The sequence below is a fragment of the Corapipo altera genome, unplaced genomic scaffold, assembly GCF_003945725.1.
Source record: "Corapipo altera isolate COAL_440 unplaced genomic scaffold, ASM394572v1 0, whole genome shotgun sequence".
Classification (NCBI taxonomy): Eukaryota; Metazoa; Chordata; class Aves; order Passeriformes; family Pipridae; genus Corapipo; species Corapipo altera.
The window spans coordinates 24384847-24408537 of NW_020884872.1; the positions used below are offsets into that span (position 1 = coordinate 24384847).

At 41.0% G+C, this 23691-nt stretch overlaps 2 protein-coding genes across 2 annotated transcripts in view; one reads left to right on the forward strand and one right to left on the reverse strand.

The window, feature by feature from the left end:
* COL4A2 (collagen type IV alpha 2 chain) overlaps positions 1-8756 on the forward strand; it is a 145523-nt gene extending 136767 nt beyond the window's left edge. Inside the window, exons 42-48 of the mRNA XM_027645734.1 lie at positions 900-1061; positions 1193-1291; positions 2029-2175; positions 2811-2927; positions 3797-3988; positions 4274-4560; positions 7094-8756. Of these exons, the coding sequence (XP_027501535.1) occupies positions 900-1061; positions 1193-1291; positions 2029-2175; positions 2811-2927; positions 3797-3988; positions 4274-4560; positions 7094-7348 (1259 nt within the window). The 3' untranslated portion in view covers positions 7349-8756. The remainder of the gene's footprint in view (positions 1-899; positions 1062-1192; positions 1292-2028; positions 2176-2810; positions 2928-3796; positions 3989-4273; positions 4561-7093) is intronic.
* Positions 8757-14719: 5963 nt separating this feature from the next.
* Positions 14720-23691, reverse strand: part of RAB20 (RAB20, member RAS oncogene family) — a 31210-nt gene continuing 22238 nt past the window's right edge. The window contains exon 2 of the mRNA XM_027639799.1: positions 14720-16426. Coding sequence (XP_027495600.1) covers positions 15906-16426 — 521 coding nt within the window. The 3' untranslated portion in view covers positions 14720-15905. The remainder of the gene's footprint in view (positions 16427-23691) is intronic.

Consider the following 23691-nt stretch of genomic DNA (forward strand, 5'->3'; position numbering starts at 1 on the left):
CAGAAGCATTATGCTAATCTACTACTTTGAAATCTGAGGTCTGTGGCAGACTTACAAGTCTACAGAATATTTTCTTAATCATTTACAGAATTCTCCTATGTGAAATGACCATGCAAGCTAAGTTACACTGGGAAGCATTAGCTCTTCCCTCTAAAAGTCCCTGATATGAGCCTGCCTCTCTCACACACAGGCATACATCTTGCATTCGTATCCACATGTAATCCAACTTTGAGAGGCAGCACGAGAGTTCCCCACTTAAAACCGTAGTTAGTAAGTCACTCTCCTCAGAAACAAGGTCCAAATGTCTTATAAGAAGCAGAGGTAACTGAAGAGAGACCTGTCAGGTTTAGCCTCAGGCAATATGAAATTCTAGAAAAAGAAGCTGTTCCCATATTTCCCAAGACAGCATGAAGTACTTACTTGGTTCCAGATGTTCAACTGAAGCACTAAGATACATGGAACAGTAAGTCTTTGGCTTATTTACCACCTGGCACTGAGTCAGGTACTTACTGCTCTCTAATTTCTCTCTAGTTACTGAGAGAATTTAGGATGAAGCAAGGAGGCACACAGTGGAGTGAGGCATTTGCTGGAGGAAGGAATAGCTCATTGTAGACTGTACCGCAGCGGGCACCACACTGCTGCTGAAATCTGGCTTGAATTGACACTGTGCTTTGTGAGACCTTCATGTTCTTATTTCTCTGCCACTGGTGAAGAAGGGTATGCCAGCCTGAGAGCAGGAACAGGAGTGCTGAATAAGTCTATTGGGGAGCTAAACATTTGTTCCCTCCTGAAATTAAGGAAATAAAACCTGGTGGGATACAGTTAGATAGTTCTGTTGTTTTCCTCTGTGCCCAGGTTTTAAGTATAAGCAGATTACAAACTATATATGCTCTAAACAGGCTATCCAGGACCACAGGGGCAGCCTGGAATGCCTGCTCCACCGGGAAGCAAAGGAGAAAGTGGACAAATAGGTATGATCGGAGAAATTGGCCCAAAGGGAAGCAGAGGTGATCCTGGATTAGCAGGGAGACCTGGTGTTCCTGGATTCCCTGGACCAAAAGGTAAGGATGGGAAATGCTGATCTTGGCCAGGAGCAGTGGAGCCCCCTATGCTACAGCAGCTTAATTACCATGACTTTTGCACTCGATCTGTGTTAAAATGCAATAATGCCACCTGTCATTTTGCATTAAAGGTCGTAAGGGTGAACAAGGTGTCATTGGCTTTATGGGCACCGTAGGATTTCCAGGTGATTTAGGACCTATTGGACCCAAGGGGGATAGAGGAGTAACTGGTAAGTAAGTACTGTCAGATGTGTGACTCCTTTCTTAACCACTCATTTTTGCAGCTGATCTAACTGGCCCTGCTTTGAGCAGGAGGTTGGGCTGGGTGACCTCCAGAGTCCTCTCCATCCTCCATGACTGTGAATCCTGGCAAATTGCAGTGGACAGATGCCTGAATTTAACATGAGTTAAATTTTTTGCCATTATGAATTTAATTTGTATGAGGTGCCAACTCCAGAGACACTTTTGGGGTTAAAAAAAAGAGAAGAATTTCTGATCTAAACAAACCTTCCAGAGTAGACATACTGAACATATAGAAAGACCTTTAAAATCCTTCACTCCATCATGTATTTGTGTCTCTTGAAGCCCACCAAAAGATGGTGCTGCACTTCAGAGAGCTGTTGGCTGTTTGGGTGGAACTTCCCAGCACCCTATGTCATAAGTGAAGGAGCAGTAGCATCATTCATTTCCTTCTGCTTATCTGTATACTGTCCAAGAGAAAATAATCTCTTGGAGATTATCACTTACTTGGAGATGGTCTCATCTTGGAGATCCCATACTCACACACATTCAACCAACATAATATAGCTGCTATACCCAAAGTGGTGAGTTGCAGACAATAGTCCCTCTCATACATATGCAGCTACGTGAGAGCAACATATCTGTGGATGAAAGCACATAAAGAAAAAATACAGGATAGTTGGGTTTTTCTTTTAATCAAACTATCTCATCTTGCTTCTAATCACAGGCTTCCAGGGACCACCAGGCTCTCCTGGGCTGCCCCCTCTTCCTCCAAGGCTGGTGGCTGAGCAAGGTTCACCAGGTCCCCGTGGAAATATAGGACCTCCTGGAAGCCCAGGAGATATGGGACCTCAAGGTCCACCAGGGGATCCAGGTAGGAATTGCACATTCAGACTGAAAGCTCAGTTCCCCTGAGCAGAGTGAGGCCATCAGAGTAATGCTTTGACTCTCTTCTACTTAAAATTCTGTGAGGAATTCTTCAGAAAGGAGAGTCGACTGACTCAAGCTGGGGCTTTGGCTTTCCTTCTCCTCTTAGCATTCGGAAAATAACCAAACATTCAGAATATAACCAAAATGGGAGAAAACTTTGGCAATGCTCACATAGCCAAAGCAACATCAGATATGGATCTCACTCAAATCAAGACTGAACATCTTGGGTGTAAATCTGCACATTGTTGTGGGCGTGCTGTCAGCCCAGGGAATTATGTAGTGTTAGTGATGTGTGGACCCAATGCACTGCAGCTCTTGCTATGAGCCTCATCAGAGATGAATGGTACCAAGAGTAAAGGAGTAGGGTTGTGGGGTTCATGTAGTCTTTCTTGATCCCAGCAAGCTTTTCCAGTGAAGTTAGTGCTTTCTTTGCCTGAGCAAGCATGATAAGATCTTGCCTTTAGTGTAAATTAGTAAACTTGGCAGATAGGACCAAATGTACATAAATGCATGTTAACAAAGTGGGTAGCATGTTGATAATCTCTGCAGTCACTGTGCTTACAACCATTGTTGTGCAAGGTTTCAGAGGTTCACCTGGAGAGCCAGGACTCCAAGGCAGGGGTGGTATTCCAGCTCCTCCCGGCTCCAGAGGTGAACAAGGAGGAACAGGATTTCAGGGTCCAGTGGGATTTGAAGGTAAGAGGTATCACATGACACTTCTTCCCTTTTCCCATTTCACTGCAATTGCTCTGTAGTTACTGTAGTCACTGGAAGGAGAGAAGAGGAGGGGAGGGAGGAGAGAGAGAGAGACAGAGAGAGAGAGAGAGAGAGAGAGGAGCAGATTGTGAAGTTTCTGTCGTTATAGATACTTCACAAGGGACAACCTTTAACAGTTATCTTAAAGCAATATTTTCAGAATAAATTTTGATAGATGTAGATGTCTAATCACTTGTGAGTTTGTTTTGATCTGAGTGTATTTTTATATTCTCTTTAAGTATTTTCAGTGTAGTGTTTTACTAACAGTTACATTCATGGAAATGAATGGCTAGGTAGGTGATATTTGGACAGATGAAGTTTAAGGGAATGTATTTGTAAAAGAAATACCTGTGTCCTCATCAAATCAAAGAGTAGAAGTATTACTATCTTAATTAGCTAAGTACATAGAGAAAAAAGGTATCTGCAGAGCATAGTTTCAAGTGAATGAATCAAATGCAAGCAATTCAAAAACCACTGGTTAATCTTGGAGTAAGAAAACATTTTAAAAGAAAAATATGCTTATCTGTATCGTACTAAGTATGCTCAAATTAATCAGAATTTTATTTGTGACGTTCCCTAGCTCTGACATCATCTTAGAAACCAGGGAGCCTGATCCAGCACCAATCTACTTCAAAAACAGCTGCTGTAATCCTAGAACTGCAGCTCCTTTAACAATAATTTACCATAAGAAGAGGCATCATGCAATTAAACTTTATTCATCAGCAGCTTAGCTGGAATATCAGCTATCATCAGATCATTTGTGGGAGCACCAACTAAGCTGTATTCTTTCTTTTACCCCCTGTTCTAAGGTCAGCCAGGCCGCCCCGGTAGCCCTGGGCCACCAGGCATGCCAGGTCGCAGTGTTAGCATGGGCTACCTGCTGGTGAAGCACAGCCAGTCTGATCAAGAGCCAATGTGCCCAGTTGGCATGAACAAACTCTGGAGTGGATACAGCCTGCTGTATTTTGAAGGACAAGAGAAAGCACACAACCAGGATCTAGGTATGTACAGATATTGCTGGCAGCAGCCTCAATTCCAAAACTGGGACTTCAGCAAACAGGCTTAGGAAACATCAAAATGAGAAGATAAAAACTTCATGGCTCCATAGAGTGCCCCTGAGAGAGCTCCTGAAAGTCATTAGTGTTGTTCCAGGGAACCTGTAAAGCCAGCAAAACATTCTGGACCACAGGGTTTTACTGGCAGGTGCTTGGGAAAGAGCAGAAAACTGAAAATGTGTATTGTCCTCTGTGAGAATGATTGGTCTTTTTTCTTTTTTTTTTTAACAGGGCTGGCTGGCTCATGTTTGTCTCGTTTTAGTACTATGCCATTCCTCTACTGTAACCCTGGGGATATTTGTTATTATGCAAGTCGAAATGATAAATCCTACTGGCTCTCAACTACAGCACCTCTTCCAATGATGCCTGTGGCAGAAGATGAGATTAAGCCATATATCAGTCGCTGCTCGGTTTGTGAGGCCCCAGCTGTGGCAATCGCTGTCCATAGCCAAGAAGCTTCTATTCCTCACTGTCCTGAGGGCTGGCGCAGTTTGTGGATCGGATATTCCTTCCTCATGGTATTTGGTCTCCAGTGTCACATTTTGTGTGGCACTGGGTTTTATATTTGAGTCTTAGATACTAGGAAGGCTGCTCTACTTTAAAGCCAGCAAGATCAAAACCATGCATCATACTGGGCAACCAGGGAACTACAAAACTAGTTTCCACAAACCAAAGAGGAAAAACAAAATTTCTGTGAATTTCAGAGAAAATGGTCTCTTCTCAGCATAGCATATGGAGACCTTACTTTTTGTACAACATAGAGCTTCAGAGCAGAATAAAGCTGTGAATTAACAAATTAAGTTGCACTGAGGTGCAACAGTAGCCTACAAAGCATTTTCACAGCTAAAGATTAAGAGTTACTTATCACTGTTAAGGATTTGATTTAGAAAATAAAAAAAACAAGAACTTTTCCCCTTCTTTCTGAAACTTAAAAATCATAGGTGTTTGGTTGAAAATTTAGAAGCCAAAGTCTTTCACTGAGTCTGGAAAGAGAGACAGTCTCTGGTTGTTTTTAAAATCAGGCTTCCATGTTGTATCTGTAATGGCAATAACAGCTTGGCTTTATAGGATCTCTGAGAGCTTGTTATCTTGTAATTCAGAAGTGGGATGTTACAGAAGAACTTAGTGCTAGGTGTGCAGCAGATGACCTACTGAAGGGCCTGACCTGCATTTCTTGCAGACCATACAGAGGGATCATGTGAGCACTGGAGGGTTTAACACTGGCTGTGGTAAAGAGCAGCTAGAATGTCAGTGAACGATCTAACAGACACTCATTTTTCTGATTTGCTTGATGTACACAAGAGTCAAAACCTGCAACAGTGTGCCCACATTGTTAACTCATTGAAGACTGGGCTGAATTCTGGGCTGTTGGGAGAAAAATAAGATTTCTGTGGCAGAAGACATCATAAAAGAACAACAGTCAATCTTACCCACAACCATTTGTATGTCCAAAGCCAAAAACATAAATTTTTCAGAAAATAAGGTAAAAGGGAAATCTGAAATTAGTTACAGAAAATATACCCCCCAGTTTTGGAGAGCAGGTCAAATTTTTTATCAGCCCTATGTTTGACTTTTCTTTTGCTTCTATAAAAAGCCCTGATACCAATCTCATAGTTACTTCACGAGAATTCCAAGGATTAATTAAATGTTTGCAAAACCTTGCGTAAACACTGAGCATTTTTAAGAGCAAAGTTGTCACTTTAGCAATAAGTTTTTGCCAGGACAAAGTCTGTCAGCACTGTGGAACACACAGTGAGAAGAATTCACATTTTCCCAGCTGGCTTTTGGAGCAAATGAAGTGTTTGGTGTACGCATTTTTGCTTCTCAGGCAACTGTGAAAGAAGTTCAGCACACTTGTGGTTATCTCAGAGTACATATTGTTTTAATTCCTTGGCTTAAATGTGTCACCTCATTCCCCTGAGTAAGGTACAGTATCAGTCAGCGTGGATTCCTGCCCGTGCTAGGTTGGGGCCTTTGGGAAGGAGGGAGTTGTTGCTTTGTGGGTTTTTTTTATAAACCACAACCATCTAAACCTCAGCACTATGTGACACCAGCCAGAGATCAGTCCTTTATTCAGCCAAAATGTGGCCATTTCTGTTATTTGTCTAACACAGTGGACCTCTTGCAGCATAAACCAAGGCAGTTGCAGCTTGCACTTTCATAGTATGGTGTTTATTAAAACATAGGCAGGCAAATGTATTGGATGTGCCCAGATTTCTCCCAACATTTACAAAACTATTTAAGAACTCTATTTTCCAGCTTCTTTCTTTTATATTGTAGATTGTTTCAGTTTCTAACAGAAAATTCAATGGTATCACTTAAAAATACAGCTGTACAGCTCTTAAAGGGACAGAGAAAATGCCCATTTTGTTAGCAATGTCTTTGACAGAAGTAACATTCAGTTCGTTATCACAGTATCTATCAAAGGTAACATTTGAGTGATGTAAAGATGCATGATTTTGGTGTAATTTGCTGTCAAAAAACATGTCATAGAGGGAACTAGTTATCTGCATAGAAGATAATTTTGTTTCCACGGTGCTCCTCATGTGTGATGCAGAGTAAGACAGGCTTTATAACTTGGGGAATTCAAGTTAGATATATGGTGGAAAGTTCTTCTTAGTGAGGGTAATAAAACAGAGGAACAAGTTGCCCAGAGAAGTTGTGGGAAGTCCATCCTTGGAGGTATTAACAACTGAACAGCACCCTGGAGCAACTGAGGGCAACTTCGGTGTAGACCCTGCTTTGAGGAGGGGACTGGCTGAAGTGACCTCCAGTTGGCCCTTCCCAATGATTCTCCAATTTTAAGACTTCCAACAGTGAAAATTTTAACTATAGGAAGAAGATTTTAAAGTGGCATCAGCATATGAGCTAGCTCCTTTATATAGTTGTAGCATAGCCAAACCCTTACAAAACTGCAGGACTGGCTGACTTTCTGCTCTGGAGATAAGAATAAGAAGAAATTCCAGTGGTTTTTCTCTTTTCACACATATGAATTTATGACAGCATTGCCTGAGGTTGCACTCTGAATGCTGCCTTCCTTATCTCCTTTAGCACACTGCTGCTGGTGATGAAGGTGGAGGACAGTCGCTGGTTTCTCCTGGGAGCTGCCTGGAAGACTTCAGAGCGACTCCCTTCATCGAATGCAACGGCGCCCGCGGAACCTGTCACTACTTTGCAAACAAATACAGCTTCTGGCTCACTACCATCGACCAACCCTTCCAAAGCAAGCCCTCAGCAGACACACTCAAGGCAGGACTCATCCGAAGCCATATCAGCAGATGTCAAGTCTGCATGAAAAACTTATAGAAGACTTTCACAGTATAAGGAACCACCTTATCATGTAGTTCTTATACAGTGGAGCCTTCTGTGATGGTTAGACAACTAAACAGATCACGTTGGTGCTTTTTTTAACTTATTACCTCAACAGCTGAATGGAAACAAATCTTTTTAATTGTCTGTAAAAGCAGATTAAGTCTAACACACAGATCTAGCGCTGTGTTCTCCTACTATGCAGTATATATACACTTTTTGCTAGTCTAACATTACATCATTTGCCAAATGATAGAGATACAGCTTTGAAACACCAAAAAAACTTCAATAATAAATGGTTACCTTGGACAGATACCCACCACATTTATTTTAACAGAATATATGTATCTTTCTATTTACTGCATTTGTCACAGCAGTGAAAACTAACAGCTGCAGATCCATAAATTAACACAAGGTGATCAAAGTACTAAACCCTTGCAAAATAATGAAAATATACTGTGATCCAAAATGCTTATGTCCAGCATTGAAACCTAACTTTGATTTTAGTATTTTATGCTCGGGCATTTCAAACACACACAAAACATCTTTTTGGGTTTTTTTAAGCCTCACCATGCTTTAGCACTTAACCATTGCCAATAACAGAGAAGCCCACAGGCCTCCCAGAAACAGTAATCACAAAATACAACTCTTCCTCTTTGGTTAAGAGTCTCTGGGACGAAGATCAGCATTTTATTTTATATGCTTGATGATTTTTTTCTAGACATACCCCAGGCCAAAGGGTGCTGTGGACATTTCATCTGTGTCACACCACCCACACAGCAGCAGCACCAATTGGTTTTTTCATTGCAGCTTTTCTCCTCTGAAATCAAGCCACTCATCACAAACCGATTTTAGCCGCTTCCTGTTGGAGCAGCTATTGCACATAGGGTGGGCTCTGCAGGAGAGTGCATTGCTCCGTGCCACATGACCTTCAAACACGGAACTTGCAGACCTGCCAGCTGGCTGTCTGAAGGCATGCTGTCCTGGCAGCTGGGGACATGTGGCAATGGGATGACCATCATCCCAACTTGCACACAGCCATCCTTGCAAAAGCAAAAAGGAAGGAAACAAAGCATTTATTTGGCACCATCATTTCCCATAATAAAGGCTTGATAAATGACAGAATGGCTAGCTCTTCCTTCTGTGGAAAGAAGCAATTTAGCCCAAAGTTGTCTGTCACCACTGCAAGAGAGTGGGAAAAAAAGGATCAGCTGAAAAATTCTTATTTGCATAATCTGGTTATATACTTGAATGTTTAATTTGAAGTGGAAGAAGAGACTTTTATAGCAATGACAGTTGATTTTTAATAGCTCACCTCACTCCTGCTTCAGGTGCTTCTTCGCTTTTATAATTACATTCCATCCTCACTGTATCATAAATAAAACCTGGGGGTTTTCTACACTTATTTGTTGATGATTTCTATTTTGTTAATTGTGATTTTCCATATGGGCTGCTCTGTTAAATTACTTTGTTTGCACCTAAGGAGTTAGAAAAGCACTCCCAGAAAGCTCCTCCCACCGAAACTCAAACTCTTCAACCAGGGATACACCTGTTTATTTCATGGCACTTAAAAAGATCCAGTAGGGAAGATTTGTGTCTAAAATTGCTTGTTTAAGCTGAATAACTGAAATAGCATTTCACGTGTTCTTAAAACAATTTAAGCCAATAAATTGTGATGTTGCAGAGTAAAACAACCTATTTTTCATGCTCTACAATGTTCAAGAAACCAACATTTACCAAACTTGACATGTGTTACCTCCACAAAAAATATAAAGTATAAATTAAGTTAAAGTTCCTAAAATCACAGAATCATAGGATGGTTTGGGTTGGAAGGGACCATAAAGATCAATTAGTTCCAACACCGCTGCTGTGGACAGGGACACCTTCCACTAGACCAGGTTGCTCAGAGCCCCATCCAACCTGATGCTAAATACACGTTGGGAGCATCCACAACTTCTCAGGCCAATGTATTCCAGTGCCTCATCACCTTCATAGCAAAGAATTTTTTGCCTACTATCTAATCTAGACCTACTCTCTTTCACTTAGAAGGCATTCCCCCTTGTTCTGTCACTACATGCCTTTGTAAAATATCTCTATCCAGGTTTCTTATAGGCTCCATTCTGGTACTTAGCTAGCACGCTGTCTAACCTAAACATATAATTAGATATGTCTATAAACAGATTACCTGAGCTTGAAATGAGCTCTCTGGCCATATTGTCTCTCTCTGAAAGACAGCACCTAAACAAACTTATGACCCTGTGATTTGTTTAAGCTAAATAAAACATTTAAAACTGAAAATATTGCAGTCAACATAAGCTAAATCTATTCCACGTTTGCCAATTGTTTTAAATGACACATGGCAGTAACAAATACCCAAGTATAGGCAACTTCCAGGTTGTTGCTAGGCATCAGTGGTTGTGGGATGATCACACAACTATCACTTGTGGGTTGTACAGCCTGCAACTCTGGCAGTGCAGCACATTCAGTGTTTTAAGAGAATTCAAGTTGAGGTTGTACAAATCTATAAAAACCAATTATGTCAACAGTAAACTATTTGGATTTTCATAGCTAATATGTTTGGTAATCTTCCTATGAAGCTGACTTTTTTTGTACTTAAAACTTCAGCAGGTAGGTCTTCCACCAACAGTTGCTTTGCCTCCATTTTCTCTGGCTCATGGAGGCTGTTCTTAAGTTTGATCAGAGCGGAACCAGCACAGCACTGAGCTGAACACACCATCATGGTGCAGGAAAAACCAAACCAACTACAAACCCCCCCAGGGTGCCAAGCAGGCTTGAACTTCTGCACTTTGTGTATGCCATGTGCTGGGGACTCACATCTGTGTTTCTCCAAAGCCTGCGCAATCACTTCTTTGAGAAGAGGAGGGAGCTTGTGCACACAAACACGTGGAATACTCACAGCAGACGGAGCATTTCACTTTGTGAGCTAATCTGGAGCACTGCATGGAGGGGAACTGACCCAAACTACCTCTTAGCTGCAAGTTTACTTCCTCTCTTATGAAGACTGTCTGAGAGAACTGGGGTTGTTTAGCTGAAGGAGAGCAGGCTTCAGGGAGACCTTATATCAGCCTTCCAGCACCTCAAGGGGGCTTATAAGCAATGTAGAGAGTGACCTTTTACCAAGACTTGTAAGAACAAACCAAGGGGCAGCAGTTTCTAACTGAAAGAGGGTTGATTTAGATTAGACAGGAGAGCATTTGTTACTGTGAGGGTGGTGAGACACTGGAACAGGTTGCCCAGAGAAGCTGTGTATGCCCCATCCCTGGAAGTGTTCAAGGCCAGGCTGGATGGAGTTCTGAACAATCTGGTCTATTGAAAGCAGCCAGTGGTTTGGAAGGAGATGATCTTTAAATTCCCTTCCAAACCATTGCACAATTCTGTGATTCTAGAACCCACTTTCAGGAGGTTAAAACATTCTTATAGCAGAAAAACTCAGATACAGCAAAACAAAAGTCTTTTTACTGAACTACGGTGCTCCAGCCTAGGATGTATAAAACACAAGTGTTTTGCCTCCATTTGACCAAATCTTTTGCTACAAAGTATCCTGTTTGCTTCCTACACTTTCCTGTTTGAAAACATGCTGAACTATAATGTGGTCCTGATCCTGGAGAAGGTAAATGAGATTATATTCCACTTCTGTAGGTAATGCATCAGTATATCAATACAGATATAGTGAAGTCAACATAGCAATGTGAGTTGACACCAATTATTTCCTCAGAGTGTATCAACCAAATCAGCTGAATTTGTTCACACTGTACATGACTGGGCTTGTCCCTGGCTGCCAGAAATAGAAAATTAGCAAACAGTAAGCAGTAAACACGACCTTGACATGGAAGGTGTCAGATTGCTGCCAGGGGAGAAGCTGAGGGGTCACTGCCCATGTGCCAACAGCGGCCCAGCGCAGGCAGAATCTGCCCCTGTAACTGCATAGGGACCAGCAGCCCCCCCAGAGGTGGCCACCTGCCCCCACTGACGGTGAGTGGGGGTCTGGTCCCACAGCTACGCAGCGCACGGTGGTGCAAGACATACTGGACAAGGGGAAGAAGTAACATCACTGCTCCCTATGACCTGTGAGCAGAGAAGCAAAAACAGACAGGGGTGCTTTCCTGCTGTGATGTGGGCAAGAAGGTGACTAAGCCAAAGCAGGCAGCTCAGCAGCTCTGCCAGTCCTATGGGCACTGAGGAACTTCTGGCTCCTTTTGTGGCCCCCACAAGACTTGAAGCCTTGATGGGATTGTCAAGGGCCAATGACAACCTCAGTCTTGCACCATCAGTGCCTGTGATGGGCAGGAAGCAGAATGGATACATCCCAACCAGCCTGGCACAGATCCTCACTTGTTCACCCTACCATCCCTCCCTCCCCCATGGGTCACAGTCTGGCTCAGCCATCACCTCAGGCACAGGCAGGCCTATAGCTTACATTCACTCAGCATTGCCAAAAAAAACATTTCCTATCCAATCACCAGACATAACAGGGAGAGAGAGGGGGGAAAATCAACATTTGTAAAATGAGTTTCCCCTCCAAGGCAGAATAAGCAGAGTCCCTGGTCCATGCCTTCACCCGCCTTCACTTCTCCTGGCAGGGAGGGTTTCCCTTGGCTTCAGCAGCACCACCACATGCCCAGCTCCAGGCCACACAGCAAGGTTATTAATGGAGAAAGCGACCTCATAGTGATGGAGAAAAATGTGCTGCAGCCAGTGGGGTGCAGAAGTGCTGGCATTGAACCAGTGCATGGCACAGCCACTCTCAGTGCTGGCCCAACATGACTAGTGGCCCAGCCCACAGCTGCTGTGCTACATCAGCTGCTAGGCTGTGTGGCTGTTAAGGCAACAAGAGTTAGAACAAGTGTGCTTCTGCGCAGTTCCTGTGCTGCCAGTCCCTACCCTGCAGCTTCACTGCTCTTCTCTATCAGTAGGTGGAGATTAATTATTTCAGTAAAATTATGTAGGATGGAAGGTGAGGGAAGAGGGGCAAAAAGATGTCTTTAGCAGTGCTGGGATACCAGGATCTATCTGCAGAAGCAACATGGAAATTAATGAATTCATGTTAGGATACAGGCCATATTGCATTGCTTCTCTATGCTCTTAAAACAAAAAACAAACCCAAAATAAACAAAGAACAAAACCGCAAAAAAAATCCTCAGCACCACTAAACAGAAAAAAAAAAATTCTGTGCAATTTCAGTGTTGAGGGTTGAACTGTGCTCTCTAATAATGCTTGCAGACATGCATAGGCACCACTGCAGCAGACAGAGCATCAACACTGGGCTGTAAAAATGGAGCTCAGCTATATCAGTTTAAATTACTAGTATATTTAAAAAAAAACCCCAAACATCCTACATCAAATTCCAGAATCTTTCAAGTTTTTCTTGAAGGCAGTGTGCCCATGTGGCCAAGAAGGCCAATGGGATCTTGTCCTGTATCAAAAATAGCGTGGCCAGCAGGACCAGGAAAGTGATCCTTCCCCTGTACTCTGCGTTGGTGAGGCCACACCTTGAGTATTGTGTTCAGTTCTGGGCCCCTCAGTTCAGAAAGGATATTGAGGTGCTGGAGCGGGTCCAGAGAAGAGCAACAAGGCTGGTGAAGGGACTGGAGCATAAGTCCTATGGAGAGAGGTTGAGGGAGCTGGGGTTGTTTAGCCTGGAGAAGAGGAGGCTCAGAGGTGACCTCATCACCGTCTATAACTACCTGAAGGGAAGTTCTAGCCAGGTGGGGGTTGGTCTCTTCTCTCAGGCACTCAGCAATAGGACAAGGGGGCACGGGCTTAAGCTCCACCAGGGGAAATTTAAGTTGGATATCAGGAGAAAATTCTTTACAGAGAGAGTAATCAGGTATTGGAATGGGCTGCCCAGAGAGGTGGTGGATTCACCATCCCTGGAGATTTTTAAACGCAGATTGGATGTGGCACTGAGTGCCATGATCTAGTAAATGGACTGGATTTGGAGCAAGGGTTGGACTCTATGATCTCAGAGGTCTTTTCCAACCCAATTGATTCTATTCTATCTGATTCAGAAAGTGATAAAGAAACAGGGTTAGCATGCATACTGAGCAATCTAGATCTCCTCCTGACCTCTCATCAATAGCTCCCTTGTATTATGCAATTTCCCAAGTGTAACTGTGTGACCCCATGATCTCACAGGTTGGTAGAGTGACAACCCATCATAACCCAGACATTTCTCAAGAACAATAGCCAACAACACTAAAAAGCCACAACATCATGCCAGATAAGTGTAGCTCTAAGGGCAAAAGCACAGCACACAAGACTTTTTCCTGTGTCATCTCTTTTGGTAAAAACACCCAAGTTGGAGTTTTTAGAAATACTGTAAGAATTCCTTAAGATCTGATATGAATAAAGCATCTCCCAAAAAGCCTGACCTTGTAATCAGTGCATGCTGCAGGTTCAGCCATCAACAGATGCAGCAAAGCCAGTGCTGAATCTCTCATAGGCATGTCAGCATATCATTTTGGTCACAGACAAGACCAAGGTTGTGGCCTGCTTGCTTTCTTCCTGTCCTGAGGGAAGACTAGATACTGTCCCTAGAATTTTGTTAATAGCTAAAAGGTTTCTAATTGTACTCATTTTTATATACCACAGCTCAGATGCTGTCCAGCCTCTGACAGACTGGTAGGTGTTAAACTGCAAACCCAAAAGATGACATCTTTTAGCAGTGCCTGCAGCAACAGGAAAAGGGACAATGATTTTAAACCACGAGAGCGTAGATGCAGACTAGATATAAGGAAGACTTTTTTTTTTTTTGCAGTGACGGTGGTAAAACGCTGGAACAGGATGTCCAGAGAGGTAGTAGATGCCCCACCCCTGGAAACATTCAAGTTTAGATTGGACAGAGCTCTGAGCAACCTGATTGAGTTGAAGACATCCCTGTATAATGCATGGAGAATTGGACTAGATGATGTTTTAAGGTCCCTTCCAACCCAAACTATTCTATGATTCTATTATTTAATGTTCAGTATTTTTTCTCTCGAGCTTTTCTTCCCCACTACATGTGTACTGTGAATTAACTTGAGAGCAGAAAATAAAGCTACTACTCTGCAGCAATTTGCTCAAGAGGATGTACTTTTGGGAAAAAAATGCCTTAAATATACTTAGTAATAATTTAACTCATTATTCATTTAGGAATTGTCTCCCCATGCACTAACTGTGATTTGGGTGGGACAGAGAAAGGTAATGACAAAGCATAAGAAAACTAACCCTTTAGTTTTAGAAAATTACACCAGAAGCATTCAAAGGAAGGTGATGGAATCCCCACACAAGAAACTGAAGAACTGAAAATCCGCAAGCTGCCTCTTTGAGGTTTATTGTTTGGGACGAGTAGGGTTTTTTTTTGGGGGGGGGGAGGGGGCTGTGTTTAAAGACTAGAAGTTCTTCACTCTAGTCATAGCTCCTGGGTCACTGCATGCATTCTTTGTAGCCAAGAGCTGTAGGAGCTGTATTAAGCCCCTCCTTTTTACTGCAGTCAGGAGAGAAACCACGTACCTCATTATTGCTCCTTCACACGCTTTTTACTCCACAAAAGACAGTTTGTCTTCCCTGCATTAGTCAGTTTCACATCAGAACACACCCGTCTTCACTTCCCTCCAGGTAGAGGTAATTACTACTCCAGGCAGTAATGTCATGCATAGCTGATAAAAATCAAAGCTGCAGCTCTGCAGCTTTAAAAGGAGTGGGAAGGGAGATAGAACACAGGTACTCAGTGCAGTGGTATACCTACAGGCACTAGAAAGAGGTCTTTACAAAAATGCAGACAAAATAGGTTGCTTTCTTTCCCAAAAAACACTTTGCTATCTACATTAAAAAGAAATACAAGACAAAAATGAACCAAAAAAACTTCCTCCTGCAAATCGCAGCAAGAGCTGTGATGCTACTTGTTAATATGTGGAAGGCCACTATAGAAGGAGAATTGCCATTAATAAAGTCTCCAAATGAATAGTACAGATCCACAGTGATTTTAATAGTTCAGTTTCTGAATTGTACACTGTCATGTCTGACATAAAAAGACTGTAACTGACTTATTAATTACAAATATAAATTATACCTGGATTTTCTTTTTTTAATCTTAATAATAAAAAAGTACCACGTGTTCAATCTTCCAAAGTTAGAATCATAAGGGGAAAAATGAAAATTATATGAAAGTTGTCAAGAGTACACAAACAGATAGATCATTTATATGCAACATGAAATGACAAGTCACTAAAAGTCAGATTCCTTCAAAACTGTCCAAATGATTGTCACTACCAATTGTACTAACACACCATTTGTCTTCAGAGCCCATAGAAACTGGCAAGTCTTACTCCATAATTTCACTTGCATTCCCATTTTTATACACAGAGCTTCCCAGAAGCTTTTAATGGTCAGAAGATTTTTTTGTTGGGTTGGTTTTGGTTTCTTTTTGGATACACCATTTTAGTCTATTTATTTATGCTTTGACTTTTCCTTTCTGGAGAGCTGCAAGCACTTCTTACTCCTCATTTTGCTGGAGCGAACAATCCCTCCCCTTTTCTTATGTCACGTAAACGGGTCAGGCACAACAACCTGATTTTGTCCTTTTTGCTGGCTTGTAGTCCGTGATGTCTACAGTTTGCGGTGGCCCCTCAGCTTTCTGCCGTGCAATTATTGGGACTACCATCTCAAACACAGTTTCAAAGAGGTAGTCCACCTTGTATCCTGTTTTTGCACTGGTCTCAAAACACATTTTCTCAGCTGCTGGAACATCCTTCTCATCTAGCATTTTGTATTTCAGTATCTTTTTGTAGAGTGCAATCGCATCCTCTGCACGGACTTGTTTTCGCACCTTCGAGCCACAGCTGGCAACAGACTTCTCAGGTCTATTTTCATCTGGTGGCAAAGTACAGTCATCACTGAGGTCAACTTTATTTCCAACAATAGCAAAAATGCAGTCAGCACTTGCACTGTCTGTCAGTGCCAAGAATCTTTCTTCCAGCTCTGTCAGGCTTTGGAAGCTGTTCACATCGTACGTGAGGATCACAGCAGCTGCTCCTCTGCAGTACATAGACCCAAGGCCATGGAACTGCTCCCGTCCTGGCAAAGGTTTAAACACAACAAAAAGTTAGTGTGCTGGAAGCCACATTATTAACCAAGTAAAAGAGTTTAAGGAATTTTAAGCCAATTTCAAAAGCCTGTGTGAAGCAGTGAAGGTAAAAATGTGTTATTTGTAGCATTTTCAGGTTTTTCCTTCTGTTTTTCCTTAAGAGAGGAGCAGTGCCACAGAATAACTCTACACACCGCTTGCTCAATCTCAAAGCAGGGACCCTGGAAAGACAAGTGAGCAAGCAAGCTCAAACAGGATTCACACTAGGTGAAAGGAAAAAGAACTGTTTTGATTTTTTTTATTAAATTGCACACTAGTTGACTTATGTCATATTACCTGCTACTCTGCTTGGGCTCACAGATGGCCCATCCACCTATTTAACCATTTATAAACGGAAGTGTACTGCTTCAAATTCTGCTAGAATTTATTACTTCTATAAATTCAGTACACATTTTCAAGTACATCCCGTTCAGAAATTCGGATCAAAATCAGTAACCAACTTCTTCCTAGGTTTTGAGGGATTTTGTAAGCTATTTAATCAGACTAAACTGTAACTGCTACATGCCCACAGTTCTCAGGTACATTGGCTTTACAGGAAAAGACTCTTGTTGGGGTATAGAACCAGTATTGATATGCATCTGTCCCACCACAAGTATTCACGCTTTTTTACAGTATTAAACATAGGTAATATAGAAAATCCTAAATACATTCTACAAGTAATTTGTCTTTTAAGTTGCCCTGGCCATCACTCAATAACCAACAGCTAAAACATTTCTTCCTCATCATTCAGCAAGTATCTTCCAGCACCTCTGATGAAGCCTTGATGGTATCCTTCAAGTTCATTTCTTGGAAGACAAAACTGACTCTTCTTTAAATTCTGGGAAGCAAAAATGTGCTTTAGTATTTGTAATGGGACTAAGGGAAATGAGGCAGAAGACACACTGTGTTACCATGGAGAACTGCTACTTTCCCCCAATACCTGCTACACATAGAATACACTGTAGTTCACTTTACACCCCAAAACCCAATCAAGAAACAGATAAAACACACTAGGTTTCAACCAGTCATCAGCATCAGCCTTAGGTCACTAGAGAATTGCGAATGAACAAAGAAAAAAAAAAAAGAGAGAAAAAAAAAAAGGCAACTACACTCTCTTGTCATACAATCTCTTCGCACAGAACCTCAGTTTATAGAAATTCTGGAAGACACCTGCTTACGTTCATCTTCTGCACAAAGCTACTGACCACCATGAGTTACAATATCATGAAATCCTTGTAAATGACTGTGGAATAGGAAAGGGAGAAGAAATTCATGCTGAAAAATGTGGGTCAGCACATATTGAAAAAACACATCTGCACATGAACATGCACACTGTGAAAGGAACTCAGAATCTACTTCAGCTGGGAACATAATCGTCACTGCAATAAATCCTTCAACAAATGTCAGGACTCTACTCCACAGGTGCCAAAAGAGAGACAAAATGTTCATCATTATTCGTAAAACAAAACTGGAAAACATCAAGATAGAACATGAAATCCAAAGTTCACTTCACCTTTAACACTCTGTGAAACTCTGGTAACAGCCAGAGAAATAGATTTGGAAAGGTGTAGAATTCACTATAAAGAGGTGTAAAAGGAAGGTGATGAGAATGCACAGAATTATGTGAAACATTTGCATGAGGAAAAATTGTGGGATCTCTCAGGCTGGTGAATGATTGAAAAAAAGGGTAGAAACAGATGTCTATAAATTCAGGCCTAATACTGAGAAAGTAACTGAGGAACAACTATTTACTCTTTCTCATCACACGGAAAATGAGAATTTCACATCAAAATCGTGCATGTAATTTAAATACTTTCCTGCAAAGCGAATAATTGGTAGTAGGTGTTATTTGACATTGCAGAGGTCAAAAGTTCAATGAATGGCATTCAGAAAACCATTTGGCAAAGTTAGTGGAGAACTGCTTCTGTGCAACTTTGTGTAACTTCTGATTTGCTTTCCCCCATCAAAAGAAATTCTTTAATGATCTGGTAGGTAGGAAAAAAGGAGGTAGTAAAAAAATAAACCAAACCAATAATTATGCCTTTGTTTAGGTATTTGGGTAAGGGCAAGGGAGACTGGGATACAGGGGAGGGAGGTCAGTGCTTTTGCAATTTTTCCTCCAATCTCATGTTTGAAGTTGCACTGCAACTGAGTCTTTAAACGTCTCCAATTTTTCAGTAAAAGTTTGTGCCATGACTGATTTTGTTTTCATCCGAACCCTGATTATACTGCGGTCTGGAAATCACAATGGAACATATATCCTCCTCTGTTCTCCCACTTCAGATGCCTAAACCATAATATCCAGCCCCCAGAATCATTTGCTACAACAACCAAATACTAGAACAATACTATTATTTGTTTTATGGAATTCATATGCTAATTTAATCTTGTACAGCAAGATTAAACCATGACACTTCTACGTGGTAACTACCAACTGATTACTTCTACAACTAATATATTGTTTAAAAGGAGAAAGAAACAGAAAGAATTTACTTGCATAAGGGGTTAATTATGCCAGAGGAATAATGGATAGTGTCCCTCACTCACTCTCACAGAACAATCTACATGCAGAAGAAACTTCATAATGCACTTTTTCAGCAGGTTCCTTGCACAGACTACTTCTGACACTTAAGGACTGGAACAACTCTAAATTTGGAAAAAAACAACCAAACTGCACTAAGTATTTAAACTAATATCTGTCCTCAAGGTGTCAGGCAAAATAGCGTCAGACATTAGGTTGACAAACCTACCACATGAGAACAGCCATTGCCTTCTTATAGCCAGTTTTCTTTCCCTGGACACATCTGGTCCCACTTCAACCACATTCCTTTTTATATAATTAGCTAAAGTAAATGGTAAGCCCTGAGACCAACAATCAAACAATTTCACCCTTTAAAAAAAAAATAAAGGTAACGGTAAGAGTGGCAGAACTGTCAAATAATTTGCAGCCAAACGAATTACAAGAACCACCAAATCAACCACAAAGGCACAAAATCAGGACATCAGGGAAATTTTTTAAAGCAAATCAACCAAAACTAGTTTCCATTTTTCTTTTCATCCTTATATTTTGCCTTATTTACAGCAGTTTGACAACCCTACAGCTGTAGCCCCATCTGCAGTACCATTAGCTTTTCAGAGGCTCTTCCAGCAAGTATATGAAGTCTTGTTGGAGACCCCATCCACTCAGGAGCAGTGCAGCCCCCGAGCATTTTCAAAGTCTTATGAAGGTCGTCATAAACAAATCAAAGAATTTTGAGCCAAATGGACCTCAGTACAAAGTTGTAAGAAACCGAAGGGAGAAAGAAGGGAAAAGTAGAGTTGCTAGAGGCCTGCCTAATAAATAAGCAAGGCTAGATTTAAAATATGCTGAGACTTGAACTTGAAGCCTAGGCTTTGGTCTAGCCAGCCTCCTATAGCAACCCAACCTCTCAGCTGGAAGTCAGAAGCCCCTGTGAATGCTTTCTCTGGATGGGACCACAGCCTGACCAAGCATTCCCATCCCTTCCCAGCTGTGGGATCCACTCACATCAGCCGTGCCTCAGTCTTCCTCATGGATTGGAGCTCTAATCCTGCCCAGCTGCCTCTGAGGGTGGTATGCAAAGTAGCCTGTGAAGTTGTGTGGATATTTACAAGAGCAAATGACTTCCTCCAGACAGATTTGAATGCTCCTTACCTCCTACCCCTTCAAAAGCTTTCACCACAACTTCCCACACATGCACTCTTTCAAGAAAACTTCTACCAGAAGAACAAGTTTTAAATCTCTCAGTGTTGAGCACATACAAGAATGCAGAACAGGCTGTTTTAGTTTTGAGGAATAAAACACAACAAATACTACAGAGATAAAAAGGTCTTCCATCAAGTACTGAGAAAAGTAATGTTGCTACACTGATGTCAATCTGAGTGGCACCCTAAATTCTGAGTTCCTAAAGCAAATATGTAGCGGTGAAAAGTACACAAAGATAGGCTACAGAGGCACATTAACATTGCATTAAAATTGAACAAGAGCGCAAAATTATCCAGGAAGTTCTCAGTTCATAAATCAGGTATCTTCCAACAATTTTCACTGTGATTTTAACAGTATTGTAATCTGAACAGTAGAGAGGAATTAACACAAAACACAAGATACCAGCTAGGTTTTGCCTTTCAAATTCTTTCTCCTTTATAAAAGAGTCTGAACTTGAGTGTACATGGAGAGGGACAGGAACTGTGCCCTAGGGAGTTAGCTAGAAGACGAAAGAAGAGAGAAAGTATGACACCCATGACACAGCACAGAAATCAGTACTAAAAAGAAATGAGCTTTGAGGATTCAGCTGCAGTAGATGAAGGTTCAAGGGATGACCCTTATGCTCTTGAGTTACCTCAGCAGGAACATCCGCATGATCACAAGAGTAGACAAAGAAGCTCCCTTTTGAAAAAGGGAACAACATTTCCTTCTGTTCCCAGACAATGCAGTAATGTTGTGACCCTTTAAAGGACATCAGGGGAAACAATTTTGCTGGGAACTGAGATTTCTGTTTGTGCACATATACTGTTTGTGCACATATGTACTATTAAACAAACCATAAAGGTCCTTAAAAGATTTCAGGAAAATTCTACTCCCCACGCGTGAGTCAGGCTGTCAAGCTTTGACAGAATTAAGTCAGAGTTCTTTATTATCTTGTTCAAGGTTGGTATTCATTTCTTGTACGTGACTTTATCACATTTCCCTTGAAGTAAGGAGCTTTCTAAAGAACTGGACTATGCCTGTGGTTACTTGGGGATAAAAATAAAGCTGTCCATCCCAAAGGATTAACATGGAGGACATAAGCAGGAATTAGGAGAAACATGAGTCAGAAAGCACTGGAGAATTCAATTTCTACATATCCATGAGCTGTCTTAATACATGACTCCCTGATCTGTCAGAAAAATGCCAACGTTTGGTTTTCCTTCTAGACAAAATTCCCCATGGAAGGAAAGCCTCTGTGAGGGAAAAAACCTAAATAATTAAACTAATAAACCCTAACAAACCCTGCTCCCCCTCTTCACCCCAAAAAAACCACAACCACTAAAACAATTCCAGTTGAGTAACTAGAAAATTCATTTAAGCTCCACCTTCGCTCTGTATTATACATTCACAAAGCTGCATTATAGAAGATACTTGTGTATACTGAAGTTTCAGAATGCAACAGATGTCTAGTTCTACTAAAAAACAAGATGGCATTTATTTTGTTTACACTCATTATTTAGATATGGATCAACATTCAAGGCATGAACCATGCCCTGTTTTAGGAGTTTCTATTTAAGTTATTAAAATTAGATATGAATGTCTTGGCCAAAGCAGAATTTAACATAAACATAGGAAAGTACTGATCTTAGTGCCCAAAGGGCTTCACTTTCATGTTTTAAAGTAGAAAGAGCTACACATGGAAGAAGAAAATAACAACCACATGGGTTAAGTGTACAATGAACAAACATTGCTCTCCAAAGAAAAAAACAGCAAAAACAGCCAGTCAAGAAAGTGGGCTCAAGGTAATATAGGATTGAGACAAGCTTACTCCACTTCTAAACACAATTTCCTCTGAATTGCTAAGTCAAGAATCTCATAAAAAAGATTTAAAATTTTGAAAGAGACCATCTCTTCCCTTAAATCTATGCATTTTTGTCTTAATGAACAAATACCTTGAGTTCTGAAGGAGTCTGAAATTGCCAAGGCCTTGCAAACATGAATCATTTTAGGTTTATAAAGCTCCTTCTGTGAAACAGCAGCTCAGCGTGAGAAAGCAAGCCACATGAACCAGGAGCAGTCATTTACTTCTCACTTAGGCAAGACAAGAAATCGTGATCAATCTGAGCCCTGATCTTCAGTCAGCTTTAATTATCATACTAGAAATACCACACCTCTGCTAATGAATACGTCCCTTGCACACAAAAATCGGTGACTAGAAAGGCTAGAACTTATCCACTGCACAATCACTACCTATGAATTACCTAACCCCCCTCAGATCTGGTCTTAGAAAAAGAAAGTCATTCAAAAACACTTTTAAATAAATAGAAACAACTAACACAGCTTCAGTCTTTATAACATTCTTCTTTTCACTCTAATTTAAAACATAAAAACACATCATCATGTTGCACAAATGGTTCCTTCTTCCCACCCCCACTCCCCCACAGAGGTGTCCTTCTCACAGAGGTTATTCACAAGCTTGTATCCAAAGTTACTAAGAACCAAGCCTGACAGCATTTAGGTATTTATACTGCTGCTTTCATATAGATAAAGGAAATGTCCTGCACAAGTTGCTTCTCCTCCCCTGGAAGCTGGCATTCAGGAAGGCAAATATACTTAGGACATTACTTTCAATCACTACAAATATCTTCCCAAAAAAAAAGATCACAATATCCAAATGGAGGCAAGTCCCAGATTCAGAGGAACGAACAACGTATGAGTTGACTGCCACAGATGAGAAAGCCTTATGAACTTTAAACAGTGAAGCAGAAGATGCTTTCTAATACATTTAACTCCATGATATTTGAATAAAAGGTAGATCCCAAGAGCTCAGTGCACTGTTATACAGGAGGAACATAACATTATTTTCCTGATCTGGAAGTGGTTTTACATTATGTCACTATAATTTAGTCCCTGCTAAATTCACATTCAGAAATCTTATGCAATCTACTGGCCAAATGCTTTGGCACTATAAACCCAAATTTATGAGTTATGGCTCCACAGTACGAGTTTTATCGTGAGAGACTGAGCTGTGCCCTTCTACACAATAAAAATACTAAAGATATTATTTTAGAAGTCTACTAAACTACCATCAGTGATCCAACAATGTATGGGATAAAACACATCCAAAAATATATGTAAACTGTGGTATTAGGGAATCTAAATTATTATAGAAATCAAAATGTAGGAAAAATTCACAGTGATGAATAACTGAAGGGCCATTGGAAAGGACTAATTCTTAAACAAATTTTTTTAAAAGAGTATAAATCTTATCTTTGGAGGCAAACTTATCACAGAATCACAGAATATGTTGAGTTAGAAGGGACCCACAAGGATCAGGAATATTTAACAGATACTAATAAATTCTCCATGGAATAAGGGAAAAATCTACAATAGTATTCAGGAAAAGCTGGATGAGATTATTAGTGTGACCAAGCATCAAGGCCTATTACTAGGGATTCTGTATCCAACGTAACATGCAAGGGAAAAAATAAAATTCATCCTCTCCATTCC